The sequence below is a fragment of the Dermacentor variabilis genome, chromosome 1 (genome assembly GCF_050947875.1).
Source record: "Dermacentor variabilis isolate Ectoservices chromosome 1, ASM5094787v1, whole genome shotgun sequence".
In the NCBI taxonomy this organism is placed as follows: Eukaryota; Metazoa; Arthropoda; class Arachnida; order Ixodida; family Ixodidae; genus Dermacentor; species Dermacentor variabilis.
This window is the reverse complement of record NC_134568.1, coordinates 208,573,492-208,589,368: the sequence shown is the minus strand read 5'-3', so window position 1 is coordinate 208,589,368 and position 15,877 is coordinate 208,573,492. Positions and strand designations below refer to the sequence as shown.

General features: G+C 47.8%; 1 protein-coding gene across 1 annotated transcript; it reads left to right on the top strand.

Annotated features, from left to right (window-relative positions):
• The first annotated feature begins 8,108 nt into the window (after positions 1-8,108).
• On the top strand, positions 8,109-15,490 carry LOC142572812 (uncharacterized). The gene is made up of 2 exons (XM_075682188.1): positions 8,109-8,449; positions 13,627-15,490. Exons 1-2 carry the CDS (start codon positions 8,387-8,389, stop codon positions 14,065-14,067), a joined length of 504 nt encoding a protein of 167 aa, XP_075538303.1. The 5' UTR covers positions 8,109-8,386; the 3' UTR covers positions 14,068-15,490.
• The last annotated feature ends 387 nt before the right edge of the window (positions 15,491-15,877 follow it).

Below are 15,877 nucleotides of genomic sequence, written 5' to 3'. Positions count from 1 at the left end.
GTCTCAATATGGTAATATGGCCGCCGCGGCTTCACTCGCTCTCGTTGACGGCTGCAGGGACGGCAACTCCAGAAGTTTCATGTAACCTCCCTGGGCCCATACGAGTGCGAGCAGCGGTGCTGCTGCGAGGCTACATTCTTCCTCACCGGTAGAAATTCATTTGTTGAAGTCAGCGCTTCGATTGTAGCACGCATTTAACTGAAGTAGTTTGTAAGTCAAGCACACTTAACTTGCACAAAAATTTTATGAAACCTTATGAGACTCCCTTATAAGACTCAATGTTTTTAAACATAGGATGTTAAGATTGATAAGGTGTTAAAATGTTTAAATCGTTAAAATAGGCAATTTCAGAAATACTTTGCTGCAAGAAGTAATTCAATGCGTTCAGCAGGAGCGGAGTTATGGCAATCAAACATCCTCCATGCGGTGCTTCCGTTCCGTCTTCAATGACTCGAACTGCGAAGACTACGGGGAAGCGGGGCGTGCCCACAAAACTCCACCTACTGAACGTCACCGTGGAGCGCAGTTCAAATTCAATTTTGGATGTTCGCGTAGACGCCACTACTTCCGATTTCGGCGCCTATGATACGCCAAACGCGGTGGTCATTAGCGAGCCGTAGTCTGCTCAGCCAGCGCACTCATCGCGGCACCCCGCGGCGGCCGCGGTATCTATATGCCACGCAGCCAACCGCAGCGACATGCAACTGTATGCGCAGCGTCTACTATGGGCACGGCGCGGCTAGAATGAGCGATCGCGCTCATATATGCTCCAGTCTGGCAGTGCTACGAGGTGTGGACCAGCTTTGTTCTGCACCAGCTCGACCGACGGATAGCAGCCACACCAAACTTGCGCATTTTGGAGCGCTATCAATAGCTCAATACGAAGTGAAGTCTGCCACAGGAGCAGCCAGGAGCAAGCAAGCGCTAGCAAGAATGCGTGTGGTCTGACCTTGAGTTTGGTGTGGTTAGAGGCTAGCCGAGTGCTCAAAACCAGTCAAAATTGGCGAGACCCGTCGGCTACGACTCCGATAAGCAGGGTGGCCAAAGTTTAATTCCTACGCAGGCGGCTGCACCCGAGCTTGAGCAGATGATAGTAGGCTTCTTCCGGAAGTACGTAATCATTATCGAAATTCGAAAGCAGATTTTCGATTACTTCAGCCTGTTTATTAAGCTGCGCCAGTAAATATACACATTAACAGCAGGAAGAAACGCACTGATCCAAACACCCTTCTTCTTGATTGATGCCAGCTATAGGCGAATATCAGCCGCGTATGGTAATCTGCTATATTAAAAAATTAAGCGTTCAGAAAAGAGTGAGGAGCAGGCTTCTGTTGTAAAGAGAGTGTTTTAGAAAAAGGTGACTTCGCGCTCCGTTCGCGAGCTCCACGCCCCGCGCAGGAGTGCAATATTTGGCTGAGATGTTCACGGCAGCGTATGCTATGCGCGGACTGTGTTTTTCCACTAAGCCCGGGGGTGTTTGAGGCCCCCTTTAATATCCAGAGAATACAGGAGAGCGGCAACCGGTACTTCTTGCCCTCGTTACGACAACTTGCGTAACACCCATTTCAATAACGCGCATACTGAAGTACTTTGTAGATCGTAATACTCAGTTTCACATATTAAATAACATCACTATGTAACTTGACAACTTTCAAACTTTCTAAGAATAATATGTTATAATGCCTGAAAAACTTAATATTACAACATGGCAAAACGTATATACCGAACTTGTGCATGTAAGACGTATCCGAAAAATGAGGATGTTGAAAATCAGCGTCATTAAAAGCGAACGCAAAAGCAGTGCAACTTTTAGGTGTATGTATCTGTCCTGGGTGCCCATTAATATATAAATCACGAAGTGTCACGCCTTGATATCCTTTCGACTCCGGGCGCTGTTTGCTGGCCTTCGACGAAGCAGGTTCGCCCGATCTCTTGACGTCAGGGTGGCGTCCGAGCGCCTTCCTCGGCATTTCCATTCTATCGCTCTCCTTGCCTATATGTGACAGCAGAACCGACAGTTTGTACGCAAATGTCGCACCAAACAGGAACTTTTCACTGCCTGCTGTCTATCCTGCAGCGCGATTCGGGTTTCGTGGAAATTACCCAAGGCTAGCGCAAATGGCAATAATAATAATAATAATATTTGGGGTTTTACGTGCCAAAACCACTTTCTGATTATGAGGCACGCCGTAGTGGAGGACTCCGGAAATTTTGACCACCTGGGGTTCTTTAACGTGCACCTAAATCAAATGGCAAATGCAAATGCAAATGCAATCAAATGCAAATGGCAAAGACTGATATATATATATATATATATATATATATATATATATATATATATATATATATATATATATATATATATATATATATATATATATATATATATCAGCTTTACTAAAGTGGTCTAACACTACACAACTGTGAGAAAAAACGCGGATAGGACCAACGTTATTTTGTTGTCACCTCGTGGCAAACTGGAGAATTTTCGTGCGAAACATTCTAGTCGAGTTCAACTCAGTTTTCTGTAACAGAGTTCTGGCATCGGCATCTGGTCGTTTTTGTGGATCGATCCCGAAGCTAGTGTAACCTGAATATGTGGGCTTTCCCGTGAGGCTATTCAGAACTACAACATATTTGATTTTCTAGAACATTTTATTTTCCGACAACTTCGTTCGGGGCCCTCCATGCAGAAAGCTCGTGACACTGGTCGCTTTGGTCAACTACGCCACACTGGTCTAATGGCTTTCAGAATACCGTAATACAATGCCGCTAGAAGCTCTTTTAGCTCCATTAAATTGAAGTTGGTGTCACGCAAGGGTAACGCTCATGCACAGTCATATTGTTATAAACGGAAGAAGCAATTAGTATTGCTTTAATCCGCATCATTTTAATAGCATAAAATATTCGGTCGACAATATAGACATCCGTGTTACTTAATATGAGTAAATGGGGACTCACTTTTGTTTCAACATGTTGGATGTTCAGCACAGTGCATATAAGCGTATACAACGTAGTTTTCTTTTTCTTCATGAAGTCTGGATATCATATTTGCTGACGTTTATTCCCAGTGAGCCCGCATAGTGCTAAAGAAAAGGAAGCCAATAAACACGAGGGTTGGGTCACTTAACGTGTGAAAATATCATTCGAAAGATAACAACCATCTACTAGGAGACTGAATTTTTCTGCGCTCTGTTTTATTTTTCCCATCCCCTTCAACGACGTTGGAATATTTTGCAGCATCCGCGTTGGCTTATAGTATTTACCTGAAAACCATGGACACTTGAAAATCTAACTTCAATTCGTAGGGATAACTATGAAATAGACTACGGCAGAATATTTTGCAGCATCCGCGTTGGCTTATAGTATTTACCTGAGAACCATGGACACTTGAAAATCTAACTTCCATTAGCAGAGCTAATAATAATAATAATAATATTTAGGGTTTTACGTGCCAAAACCACTTTCTGATTATGAGGCACGCCGTAGTGGAGGACTCCGGAAATTTTGACCACCTGGGGTTCTTTAACGTGCACCTAAATCTAAGCACACGGGTGTTTTCGCATTTCGCCCCCATCGAAATGCGGCCGCCGTGGCCGGGATTCGATCCCGCGACCTCGTGCTCAGCAGCCCAACACCATAGCCACTGAGCAACCACGGCGGGTAAATTAGCAGAGCTAACTATGAAATAAACTACGGCAGATTATTCAACCCGCTTGAACAAATAGTGAACAAATTACATGAACATCAGCAGCGAGTTGCACTACGCCCTAACACAAAACATAATTTGCGGATAAATATTCCAGAATTTAATTGCTGCCACTTTTTCTTTAGTCCGTCGACAGATACGATTATTCCGTATTGCATACTACTAAAAATAAGAACACAAATTTTGTAGTCGTAAAATCACGGCTAATCGTGTAAATTTGTTCGCGGCCAGCATTTTTCAGGTGCTTGCTTTACTACTGCGAGTTTTGCTGAGCCATTTTGTTCGGATGCACTATCTCGTATTGTATGCATTAATTATGCACGTGAAGTGCTGATGACGGGCGTACAAACCTACGAAAAGCATCCAGCTGCGTTGGCTAGCGCGGTAGACGCTACCTTTCAAATAGAAAACGGATAATTTTATATACACAAAAAAAAAATTCAAGGACGCTATACGTAAAGACCCTCGCATAGACGCCTTGAACGTCCCACTGACGATACCACGAGCGATCAATTGGCAGAACACCCAAAGATTTCGCTCGATCACGCTCGGCCGCAGGCCAAAGGGCACGCTTCCAGGAAAACAGGTGTGCACACAAACAGCACCTCATGTGCATCATACGTCTGAGCGGGCATGTCATGTCGCGCGTTCCCCACGACATGAGATGCCCCGGTACACTGTTGGTAAATCAGCAGAATTAATCGGTGGCTGCTCAGTGGAATTTCAAAAGCTCGCCGTCGGCAGCACTGGAAAAAAAAAAGGAGTCTGTGCGAACCATACCGCAGGCAGGAAAGTTGCTTCCTCTCAACGCTGAACGCGTCACTGTGCTCACATCATTAGGAAGTAACCTGGGCTGAGACCATAAATGTCGTTCTACGCCATGTTGTATGTCGTAACCTCTTGCAGAGTTGCGAATGGGAGCCTCCATTCCATTCCTACTTCATTCCAGAGAGAGAAAAGTTCCCGTTCATTCTGAGATTTGGACAAATTGTGAGAGTTGGACCATTCCCACTCCTGGAATGGCTGAGCTGATTCATTCCGCTCCTCGAATACCACCAAATGGAGTGCTTTCTTCGAAGTATTTAGTACTCGCGCTTGCGTGCCTCCTAACAAAAACATATTTTTGAACCCTTAGCAACGTTACAAATAATGTTACGTACTATACTTTTATGTTCATACTATTGTTGTGTCACATTGAAAAGCGAAAGGCATGTTTTGCAGGACAATATTTCTTCTTTCATATTTTCTGGCATATTTGAACCGATATCGTTGGTTTTCAAGCGCACCTCAGTGACTGCCCGTTATCGCGACTTGTGGATACTAGACTGCGCGAAAAATCATGCCGCGTGTTCCAAATCCCCATGGACGGGCGGAGGGTGACACCATCTGCGACATTGTTTTTAGCCTCCACCCTTAGATCTGTCGTAAACCAAGTTCTTGATAAAAAGAATCATTCTTGGCAACTAAAACTTTCTGTCTTTAAATGCATTTAAACCTTGTAGTGCAGGAAAGTTTCCAGGTCTTACGAAGAGTGGTATGTATAGACAAGCAGTTTTTTTTTATTGCCGTGGCAGAGATAGTCGCCTACAGGTAGATAAATTCCATCTGCCCGACTGGTACCATCATTTCATTCTCCTTCCCTTCCATGCATTTGAAAACATGGAATGATTCCGGAATAATTCCAACTCCGGAATTGCCCGTCCGCAACTCTGATGCCTTATGACATTTCCGCGCGCATAATAGTGCTTAACACAATGAAAGAGATAAGTAACCAGTATTCGCGATTGAACATGATTTTAAGCATGAGATGAGTAACCGAAACAGTGGGTTTCACGCTTTTGGAATACGAATTGCGAACGCGCCCGTGAGTGCGAATACACCAGTGGCACATACAAACTACCAAGTCCATCTCGCGCACAATTTCGGGCATTTCCATAAGTATAACACGGCCATTTCATGGGCGACGCGCATACTGGAGATTCAGGTAGCTGTCCTGCTGTCCCACGACAACACTGATTCCAGCTGAGCTTGATATAAGACCTTGAGTACGTTGACGGAGCCGCCGCCAAAGTGAAATGCGTGACGTATCGAGGTCGCTGCCTCTGAGGGGCGAGGTTATTTTATAACTGGTATGGAGCATTACATCGCAACATTATTCTTAGTACACACTGTTTATTATGCTCTCTGGATATCCTTTGATATTCTGCTCAGCGCAGAATTTGTCTCGTAGCCTGCGCGCCGGATAAGATAGAAAGAGAAAAAAAGAAGTAAACTAGAAACCTGGCTGGCCAGGTTTCTGGTTACAGGTTCAGGTGCGGTTACAAGAATACTCGGAAAGGAGCTTTACCTCTCCGACGGCAACCATGAGGACGCTCAATGCAAACAGAAATTTGAAGAAATGCTATTTCGCTGTATGACATCCAGAAGCTGCGCCTATTGTGGACACGCACCCACTACCCCCGAAACAACGCGAACTCCCAACCATAGCTCCACTGCCATGCCACATGAATCCAGAACGAGGCAAGGAGAAGCGACACCAGCGAGTTGCCTACTTCAAGAGGTACACGGCAAGACACCCTGACGGCATCTACTTATACGCTGATGCTAGCGTTGGTGCACGAGGCTCCTCTATAGCATTCGTGAATAACAACCTCCAAACTATACAGACGGACGTCCTCCCAGAGACAGATCACGATCAAACACGTGCCCCCCAGCAACTCGGCCTACCCAAGAAACATATTTAACAACTCCATGACAGTATGCAGGAAATTGTTGCAAAACGATCTCGCGGCCGACATTTCGACACTTATTCAAGAGCACCTTCAGAGTCCATTAGAAATCATCTGGATACCTGGTCATGACGGGCTGCCGGGAAATGAAAGAGTTAATCATCTCGCCTGCGAGACTTTGAACCAGGCACCCTACATTCCGCGACCAGCCCTGACGAAAAGGTGGGCTTCCCTGCTTCTGCGGCCGTATCAAGCGGCAAGGCGCAAGTTCCCCAAGCTCAGCAAAGTGCTCACCTGTTAAGAGTGTACTGATTTGTCGGGCCCAAACTGAAACACTCCCTGCGCCAGCGCGAATGCATCTCCTCCGCGGCCTCTTACCTGAAGATCCCCCGCCCTGCCGATAATGTGGCGAATGGCCGAACACATCCCATATCTTCTGGTCCTGTAGACCACCCCCCCCTCCCCTGCCTGCCTCTACAAATTTCCCTTAAACCCCATGCCGGGTGGCTGACAGAAGCAACCAGCGCCGACGACGAACGGTACCTTGCGGCGTTTATCAGTGCTGCACTGAAAAATGCCGCGAGCGAGGCTCTGGACTCTTTCCACCACACCAACCAACATGAAAATAAAGTTCTCTCTCTCTCTCTCTCTCTCTCTCTCTCTGTCGCTGTATGACTTTTCTTTTATTTTCGTAACTCAAGCTCGAGTTCAAGTTTTCAAGGAAGGAAATCATTCATAGCACCTTATTGCTCGTATTTCGAAGGTACACGCACGTGTTGGATCCGCTTAAGCCTTTTGTTTTCGTGTGTCTCTTCAGAAGCGCAATAAAGAATTGCAGGAAATGAAGCGCTTCCAAGGTCTCCACTTTATCTCATATTCAATTCTACCTACCCAATAAATGCAGCAAGCTGAGGATGAGAAAGCGTAAATATATGTGTACTTAACACATTGCTTGCATCTGTAAGCTTGTTTGTCTTTATAGATGAGTGTTACGTAAAAAAACGTGCGCAGCTCGAGAAGCAGCTACATATGCTGCTGTAACGAATATGTGTCTTCTGAAGTAAGTGCATGATAAAAGCAAAACAAACTAAGTCGAGCAATGAAAGGAAAAGATGTAAAGCGAAGTTGCTCAATTTGCATCATACCTTCGGCATTTGAACCGAAACACGGCCGCACGTGCCTGTTGTTGCGACTGAAGTTGTAGTGGGTCCTGCAGGTGCAAAGGGATCGTGTTAAGGGGTTAGCCGTACGCTCTTGAAGAACAAAGTTAGCTCCCACTGCACGACACGAAAGCGAAGAGAGGGATAAGAATGAGGCATGATTGCAGGCAGCTTCGAACAGAAGGAAACTCGCAAGTCCAAGGCAGAAAGAGACAGTAAAATCGGCGGACGACCTGAGTTGCTATCGCCTTCCTGCGGAGGCACCGAGGGCGCCATTGAGACATATTGTGCGCCGAGAATGTGGCCGGGAAACTTTACAAACGCTCGCGCGCGGGGCCCAATGAGGGAAGTAAAAACCGCAGCTCTGTCTCGCGCGGGATGCGAGAACTACAGGCTTGCCGCGACTCGTTCGATTCCGAGATTTCCCGCTATATATAAGTGCATTCGCATCGCGCCGACGCGATGCCTATCTCCGCAGATATACGGCCACTCGTCGCCGCCGACGTGACATTGAAGGGTATCTGTGAGCCGCACGTCGCCCGATCTGTGGGCGGCCATCCGCGACACGGATTCGTACCGGCGTCGACTGTAACTCGGGGGCTGGATGCACACTGCCGGCGGTCGTGCCCGACTTCCGCGAGCGGAACGATAAAGCCACCGGGAAAAAGACGGGTCACACGGACCTTGGCAAAGTGGCGTTCGAACTTTCCCCGAGCGCCCCTGCGCGCGTGCCACCGGCTTCAGGGGTCGGCGCCACAGCGGCCGCCCACCGCACAGGCACACTATAAATGCCAAGTGCGCTCCAAGGAACCTCCACTCGACGCTTCCTTCAGAACACTATGAGGAACACTGTGAGTACGCTGCCGCCGAGGCGGCCCTGTGTGTTTTCTTCGTGCTCCCTGTGTGTTCTTCGCGCTGCCTGCGTGTCTTCCTCGTGCTCGCTTGCGCCGCTCTCGGAGGTGACCGTCTTTGAGGACCGCGCATTCCGGCTCGTTGGGCCTTGTCGTGCGCCTTCGGGATACCGCGTACTGCAACCGTTCGCTGAAGTGCTCTAGAGCGAAGTGGTTACGGGTGGACACCATTACTTGTTGCCGGAAGAAAAGAGCGTTACTGGTACATTTCTTCCGGTACACAGGTGCGTGGTTCCACGATTTATAGCACGCCAAGCGCCGATTCGCCAAAGCGCGTCAACGACAATGGCAGCAATTAAACTTTCGTAAGTAAGAGCACCTGAAGAAAGCACAATAAGTGCAGTCGGACTGCTTTAATTCCGAACGTAGCGTCATGTGTATGCGCGAGACAAGAATTCGAGGCAAGATGCCAGCTACATTAGTCCTGGGCATTCGACAGTATGTGACCGACTGTAAGTCACGGGCGTTTAGAGCAGGTGCTCTCCCGAATTTGTTATCGCGACCAACATGGACTAACAGCAGCAGGACCATGCACGGTGCTCAGCGGAGGTGTACTGACGGCGCTGTTTTCTCGCATAGTCTTGCATAAAATTAGAATGAAGCTTTCCTTCTGAATTAGATGGCTCCCGCTACCAATACTAAAAAATATAATCTGCCACCTGCCAAGGTTTCAGACGGTTGAGTTAGTACATTTCCTTATTATTCCTAGTCCCTTATGTAATTTTCCGTGCCACGAAGCAGGATTAGATCCTATCGTACGTGACCCGCTCGAGAATAAATAAGTAAAAGCAAAGACAAATAGACAGACAATTTAATGTATTCCGCTTCACAGAGCACGTCATTAGCTACCCACAGCACCGGTCGCTGTATAGTCCACGCTGATCGGAGAACGCATTCCAGAAGAAACGCGCAGATCAGCCTTGATGCGTGCCATGCGCGCGCTCTGGGGTCGAGCCGCCCGCCTTCCACTTTGCGAACGTGCAGAACGCCAATCTGGCCGCCGGGACACACCTTGAAGGGAAATTTTGGACCACGTTCAAGAGTGGCAGTTCGGTCCAGTCTTGTAACCGACGACGGTAGACGCGCGCAGTCTCTGCCTATAGTGCTCGATAAGGAACGGTCAGTGCTGACCGTTCTTGCTCAGGAAATCGCTCGGTAAAGGTTGCCTTATCCTTATGAGAACAAGGCTGCGTACTCGCGAGGGCGGCAGGAATGTTGTCGCATATCAGATGCCGTCTTCCTTTGAGCGCTTGTGTTGATATATGCGTGCGTATGTTGTATTGAAATGAGCGTCGCTCCATCCGCCATGTATACGTTGTATTTTTTCTGCGGCTGGCTCACGCGACTCGTGAACTTTTCTCGTTGATGTTGGGAGAGATCCGCCGAGGTCGATCGGTTGGGGGGTAGGCGCGAAAAGACCAGCCAGCCACAGCAATATTATACTGCAAGGACAGATAGGGCGGCGGATAAATGGTGAGCTGACACTCACACACGCAGCCTACGCAAGCCTCTAGAGCACATTGGGAACCTCTCGGCGGCCTGAAATGACAAAAAGCAATCATACAGATCAAGCGCGAGAGAAGGAGAGCTGTCATATACCAGCAGACAAAAACAAACCCGCTCGGAAGGACCCTGAGCTAAATTACGGGTCTCCCACGTAGGAGGCGGGATAATTGACGCGCTAATTTTCAACCACGTATGTAAATAGGCTATTTGATCTACAAGAACTTCAAGCAGGCAAACCTACCAGTGCGGTATGCGCACGCTACCTCTCTCGAACATTTACCCATGCGCACGCACGCACTAAACACGTTTACGTGCTACATAAAAACAAAGAAAAGAAATAAAAGGAATGAAACAAAAGAGACGTGCAGAGGTAGTCAACGTAGACAGTTTGTCTCTCAACGGCCCCTTCGCCATGTATGCGGTGACAGTACTTCGAGCTATAGACAAGAAAATGCAGCGTTTTGATTTTGAAGAATGAGTGCATTATCATAACGATGGCGAGGCACAGCCGCATAGCGACGGTCTCGTTTGAGGACTGAATATGAACTGCCCTCCTGTACGTGCAGCCGGCGACACTTGGCGATACTGCAAAGAGTAGAAGTTGGTCAAGGCCAGCTCTGTAGGATAACATGGCCTACCTGCAATGAATGGGGCGTTTGCCAACACAGTGCACATTCTGAATGGTGGCGTCGCGCTGTTAAGCCCTAGGGCGCGGGATCAAATACCGGCCGCGACGGCCGCATTTGGGTGGGTGCAAAATGCAAAAACGTCCGTGTACCATGCAGTAGGTGCATGCTAAAGAACACCAGATGATGAAAATAATAAGGACACCCCCTCTACGGCATGTCTTCGATTTTCGTAACATGCTCGCTGAAGAAGGTGTTCCTGCACAGCGTCTCATTTACACCCTTCATGCGGCACCCTTACAGTCCGCTACTGGCCTCACACATTCGCGAGATGGTGTACCCTTGCCAAGCGCGACCGCGAATCCGGTCTTGACCCGACTTCTGGGATCGCACGAGAACCGGCGTATTCATCATGGCCTATGGCAAATATGGAGTCTGACGGTCCCATGCCGCCAACTTCCTAATAGGCGGTTGTCCTTCCAGGCTTTTGGAAATGCCGTAGTTGCCGAACGCCAGGCCGGAAACGCGCCTGTGGTATGTACCTGGCGGCAGCACTCGCCTGCCTTCCGCAGCAGCAGCGGGTGCTGGACTATTTCACCAAAGCTGTGGTGGCGGCAACGAGTGCCCAGAGACCCTGGCTATAGGGCCCCCTTTCGATATCAGAACCCATTAAACAACCGAGCGCCAGGTCCCAGTACATGTATACCCATTAGAAAAAGAAAAAAAAACTGTCGGTTTCCGGTGGCACCGGGATTGGAACCTAGTACTTCCCGCATACGAGGCGGATGGTCTACCATTTCACATTGCATCCTTCACATGGCATCCTTTTAGGTACAGAGTTGGTGAAAACATATGGCCCCAGGCGTACTGCTCTGGCGCAAAGGGATCCACCGCGTTGGCTAAGCACATTCGGCGCTCTGCTGCTGAGCACGAGAGCTCGATATGCGGCCACGGTGGCCGCATTTGATGGAAGCGTAAAACGAAAATGCTCGCGTAGTTACATTCAGGTGCACATTAAGAATTTCTAAGTAGGTCATTTAATTCGGAGCTCCCCAATTGGAAGTGTGCCTACGCCCAGGTTAACTTCCTGCGTTCTGCCATTCTCGTAAATTTTGTTATATCTAGTAAAATACAAAGGCGAGCTCGGTGGCGAGTGGTCATTGTTAAAAAAGACCGCGCGACAAACTGGAAAGGAAAGACACGAACGCAGCGCTCATTATTTATATTTATTATCTCCTCTTCTTTTATGCAGCACGGCGATCAACGTCCTGGTCAGGCCGTGCAGCTTTTATATCGACAGATATTGCACGGACGCCTGAGAAGCTAAAATGCCGTCGGCGCCGCCGTTATGTTGTCCCGCTCGATAGCGCATGCGCAGCTCGCGCGCAGAGGTTTAGGGTCTTGAGAAATACGGAATGCGGTTTGCTGGAAGAAAGAGAAGTCGACGCACCGCCAACGCTATACGCTGAATCGCCTCGGTGGCGGAGCCAGGGTAGCGTTAATTCTGCCTTCCGCTGACGGCTGATGCACCATCGTGCGCATGCCACTATAAACAGACTAGCGTTCCTACTGAGCTGCTGTGTATGTACTGCTCTGAGCGAAACGGGCAGTAAACGTTAAGCTAACATTACCGAATATTTCACTGGGCGCTGACTCACTCCGACGGTTTCCGGTTCTCATCTCGTGCACCATCGAGGTGCGACGTCTGCAACGCCACTGGCAACGCTCCTCGTCACGCCAGCGTTCTGAGACGCCTGGTAGCTGCCAGGGCACTGTTCCTTCTACCCAGCAGGAGTTGCCTTGCGTCCTGCGCTGTGCCAGCATGCCTAACCCGCGTATTCGGGCGATAATATTTAAGTTTCCTGGAATTTCTGAAAATCGTCTGCTGCAGATAACTTAATTCTAGTCCTTGAGCTTCCTTATTCAGAGAGGCGGACATTACTTAATTGCTCGAGAAATCGAAAAGCATATTCAACTAATCAATGAAAATTCAGTACTTAACCTCTTAGTCAATTACTTTGCAGCACACATTGCAATTTACGAATTGTAGCGAGTGAGTTTGAAACGAGTAACCACTTGGGATGAATTTGCAGAGAGACACCAGTGTGCAGATTTGGGCCATCAAAACTGCCGTAAAAATGCACTGTTGTTCCACTTACCTTTCAACAAAACGCTGTTTTATGCGTTTAAGCACTAAAGTAATTGGAACGCCCATGTATATTATCCCACACATTGGGAAATAATATCTAGAAACTAGTATCATCCTGGAGATTCAAGTGGATACGTCTTGCAAATGCACCGACTACAATCAGTAAATTGCAATATGTGCAGTTACATAATTAATAAATTTAATTAGTCAATTTGTTTTAATTACTTGCATGTGCGTTTCGATTTTCGTGCTAGTAATGCCAACCTCTTCGAATAATCCAGCTCAAAGACAAGAGTATATAATGTCGTCTGCCACGAGCAATCTTTAAAAATGCCGGGAAAGTTTAAAAATGGTCGCCCTATATTTAGAACAGCCTTCGAGAAGTCGAACTGCATCAATAAGCCTTGTTATCATTGCCAATTATTCGCCCTTCGGGCGACACTGCCACATGTTTTGTTATTGAACTTTCAATATGTTAACCCTACAAAGCCCACATACCATTACGCACCACAAAAGACTATAAAAACAACTTTACCTTTTTATTTTGGGCCATGGAGAGTACATCTGTACAAAGAAAGAAAGAACACGAAATATTTTAGTTATACATTAACCAGTAAGCTCAGTATTTGGTCTACTGAGCTAGTTACAATTGATACTTCGCTTGAGGGTGCCAGAAATGCTGTTCTCTGTTTCGTAGTAAGTTTACCGCGCCTAAATCACCATTTTAGGTACCGAAGTCAGCGCATCGGACATTCGTTTCGCGTTAATTTTGCGCGGTTAACTGATTTCAGTATGGAAAAAACGCTGACGCCCCTATTCCATCGTTGGCCTCGCAGCTCGACGTGTTGTGCGTCACCGTACTGTGCTTCGCGGTCAAACTGGGCTGCTGCGGAGACGTTGGCCCGGGCGGCCTGGGACCCGGGGACTTGGGAGGACTAGGCGGCTTCGGCGGCCTCGGCGGAGCGGGTGGACCGGGCCTAGGCGGTGGCTTCGGCGACGGCTTCGGCGCGGGTCCCCTGGGTCTGGGAGCGCCGGGAGCCGCGCTCGCTGTGCCTCTGGCCACTACGGTGTCCTTCGTGCGGCAGCCGTTCATCCGTATAGGCTACGTGACCCGGCCCGTGGTCACTTACGTCCACCAGCCGGTGGCAACCGTCAGCCACACCATCAGGCCTGTCGTCAATCTGGGACAGGGGCTGGTCGGCTCCAACGTGCCCTTAGCCGGAGTGGGACCCGGGCCTGGAGGCCTTAAAGGAGCGCACTACGGTTGGAAGAAGTGAATGGCCCACACTTTGACGTTGATTTTTCGTGCAGGAAAGCTCATGTGACCGCTGGGCTGTCTCACCAACTAATTTTCATGGTATGACGAAACTCTCACCAAACTAAAAAAAGGGCCGGCCTTGTTCGCGAGGGAACGCAACCTGACGCGTCGCGACCGTTAAGTAGGCACCACATGTTTTCGCTTAGCTCTACGAATACTGGTATTGCAAGCTACGAGAAGTAATCCAGTCATTTCTTAAGATATCATTCTTCGCCTGCTCGCGGGTGTGCGTTTGAAGAGTTCGGAAACTTGTGGAATCGTTTGCACCTTGGTCCATTGTTTTATGTTACGTAACGAAAAATGCGAAGAAAAAAAAACAGCCGCTCACTCAAGCTACCTCGATTTTACGATTGTGTGGTTTTAATGAGTGTGCTTTTCGGGCTCAATCTCTGAAGCTAGGGTGAACGCAAGCGAATCGATATGCTTTTGTTCTCAGTGAGATTTTTGTTATGTCGCGCTTTAGCTAGGAGATAACGTGAGAGAGAGAATGAAGAAAAAAATAAGGGACGCCATCACTGGAGGCGACAGCCACAGCCTCGGTGTAAGTGGCACGCTCAAGTGCAAAAGAAAGGAGCTCCCACCAATCGTACTAGGCTCAATTTTCGCCACACGGAAAGAAAAACAGGACCGCTGTTTTATCTCTAGGATCGTTTTCTCAAACTGCATTACATCATGAGCGACAAAGGTCAACAATAGCCCTTTTAGATGACGGAACAGTCGTAGTACAAGAAATAGAGGCGGAGAAGGGGCCAAGGTGTCTCTTGTTGTGAAGGAAAAATGGGAGCGGGGATCTCTTTTGCATCCCAGACGAAAATATGATGCTCCCTTGAGAGTCGTGGCGGACAGCCGTTCTAATAATCAATGTTCATGGAAATGAAAAAACACAGACCTTAATGGTTACGTCCTTGGGTAGATGACGTAAGGTTCCCATGCTATTCGTGCCCCTTTCATTTTTATCAGGGAATGTGAAATATTAGTCAGATAACTTCATAGCATTACCTCCGACTTTTCGGAAAGATCTTTGCGGTCTTACAAAGCCTGTATTGCTAATAAGAATGTACTTACCCCTAAGAGCGGATGTGCGAGAAGGGAACGTACATGTCACTCTTTTCTAGTCGTGTTCAGACCACAAGAATATGCTCTGACGTTATCAGCTGTCCTTCCTGTCCCCGAACGAAAGTGTTGTCAGTTATTTTATCGCTGCATATCTGACTAGTACACAAGTAATGCTACGTCTACTAAACATATATTATATATACATTCACCATTGTGAGTACTCAGGCTAGGAAAATAAAAAAGGAATATACACATTGCCCGCGCATTTTTGCGGGCGTTTGTATTTTTGATATTCTGAATAAAAAAATTATGTTCACAGCAAATTACGTTCCTCTTTATGTGTATTTTCTTCGTTGATGACCTGTAACAAACCTTCCACCACGCTGATATTAGGTTGCGACTATAGGAAGCGCGCCGAGCAGCTTTCCCTGCTTTACGAACAGCAGACCTGTTCATCCGCAGACCGGGGTCGTCATCGGATTCAATTCACGACACTCAGAAACACCATTCATTAAACTGCGTTGCAGAAAACGTATAATGTAGACAGGCAACATGTGGACAACGTTAGTTTCGGTTGATTTTGGGTTGAACACGCTATCGCTGTCCTGTTACACTGCGGGGATGGGAGAAGCCAAGGCAGAAGCCGATCTTTCTTGTGGTTGTTGTTTTTTCATGTTTATTTTGTTTTCCTTTTTTTTCTGAGCGTAGGGTCA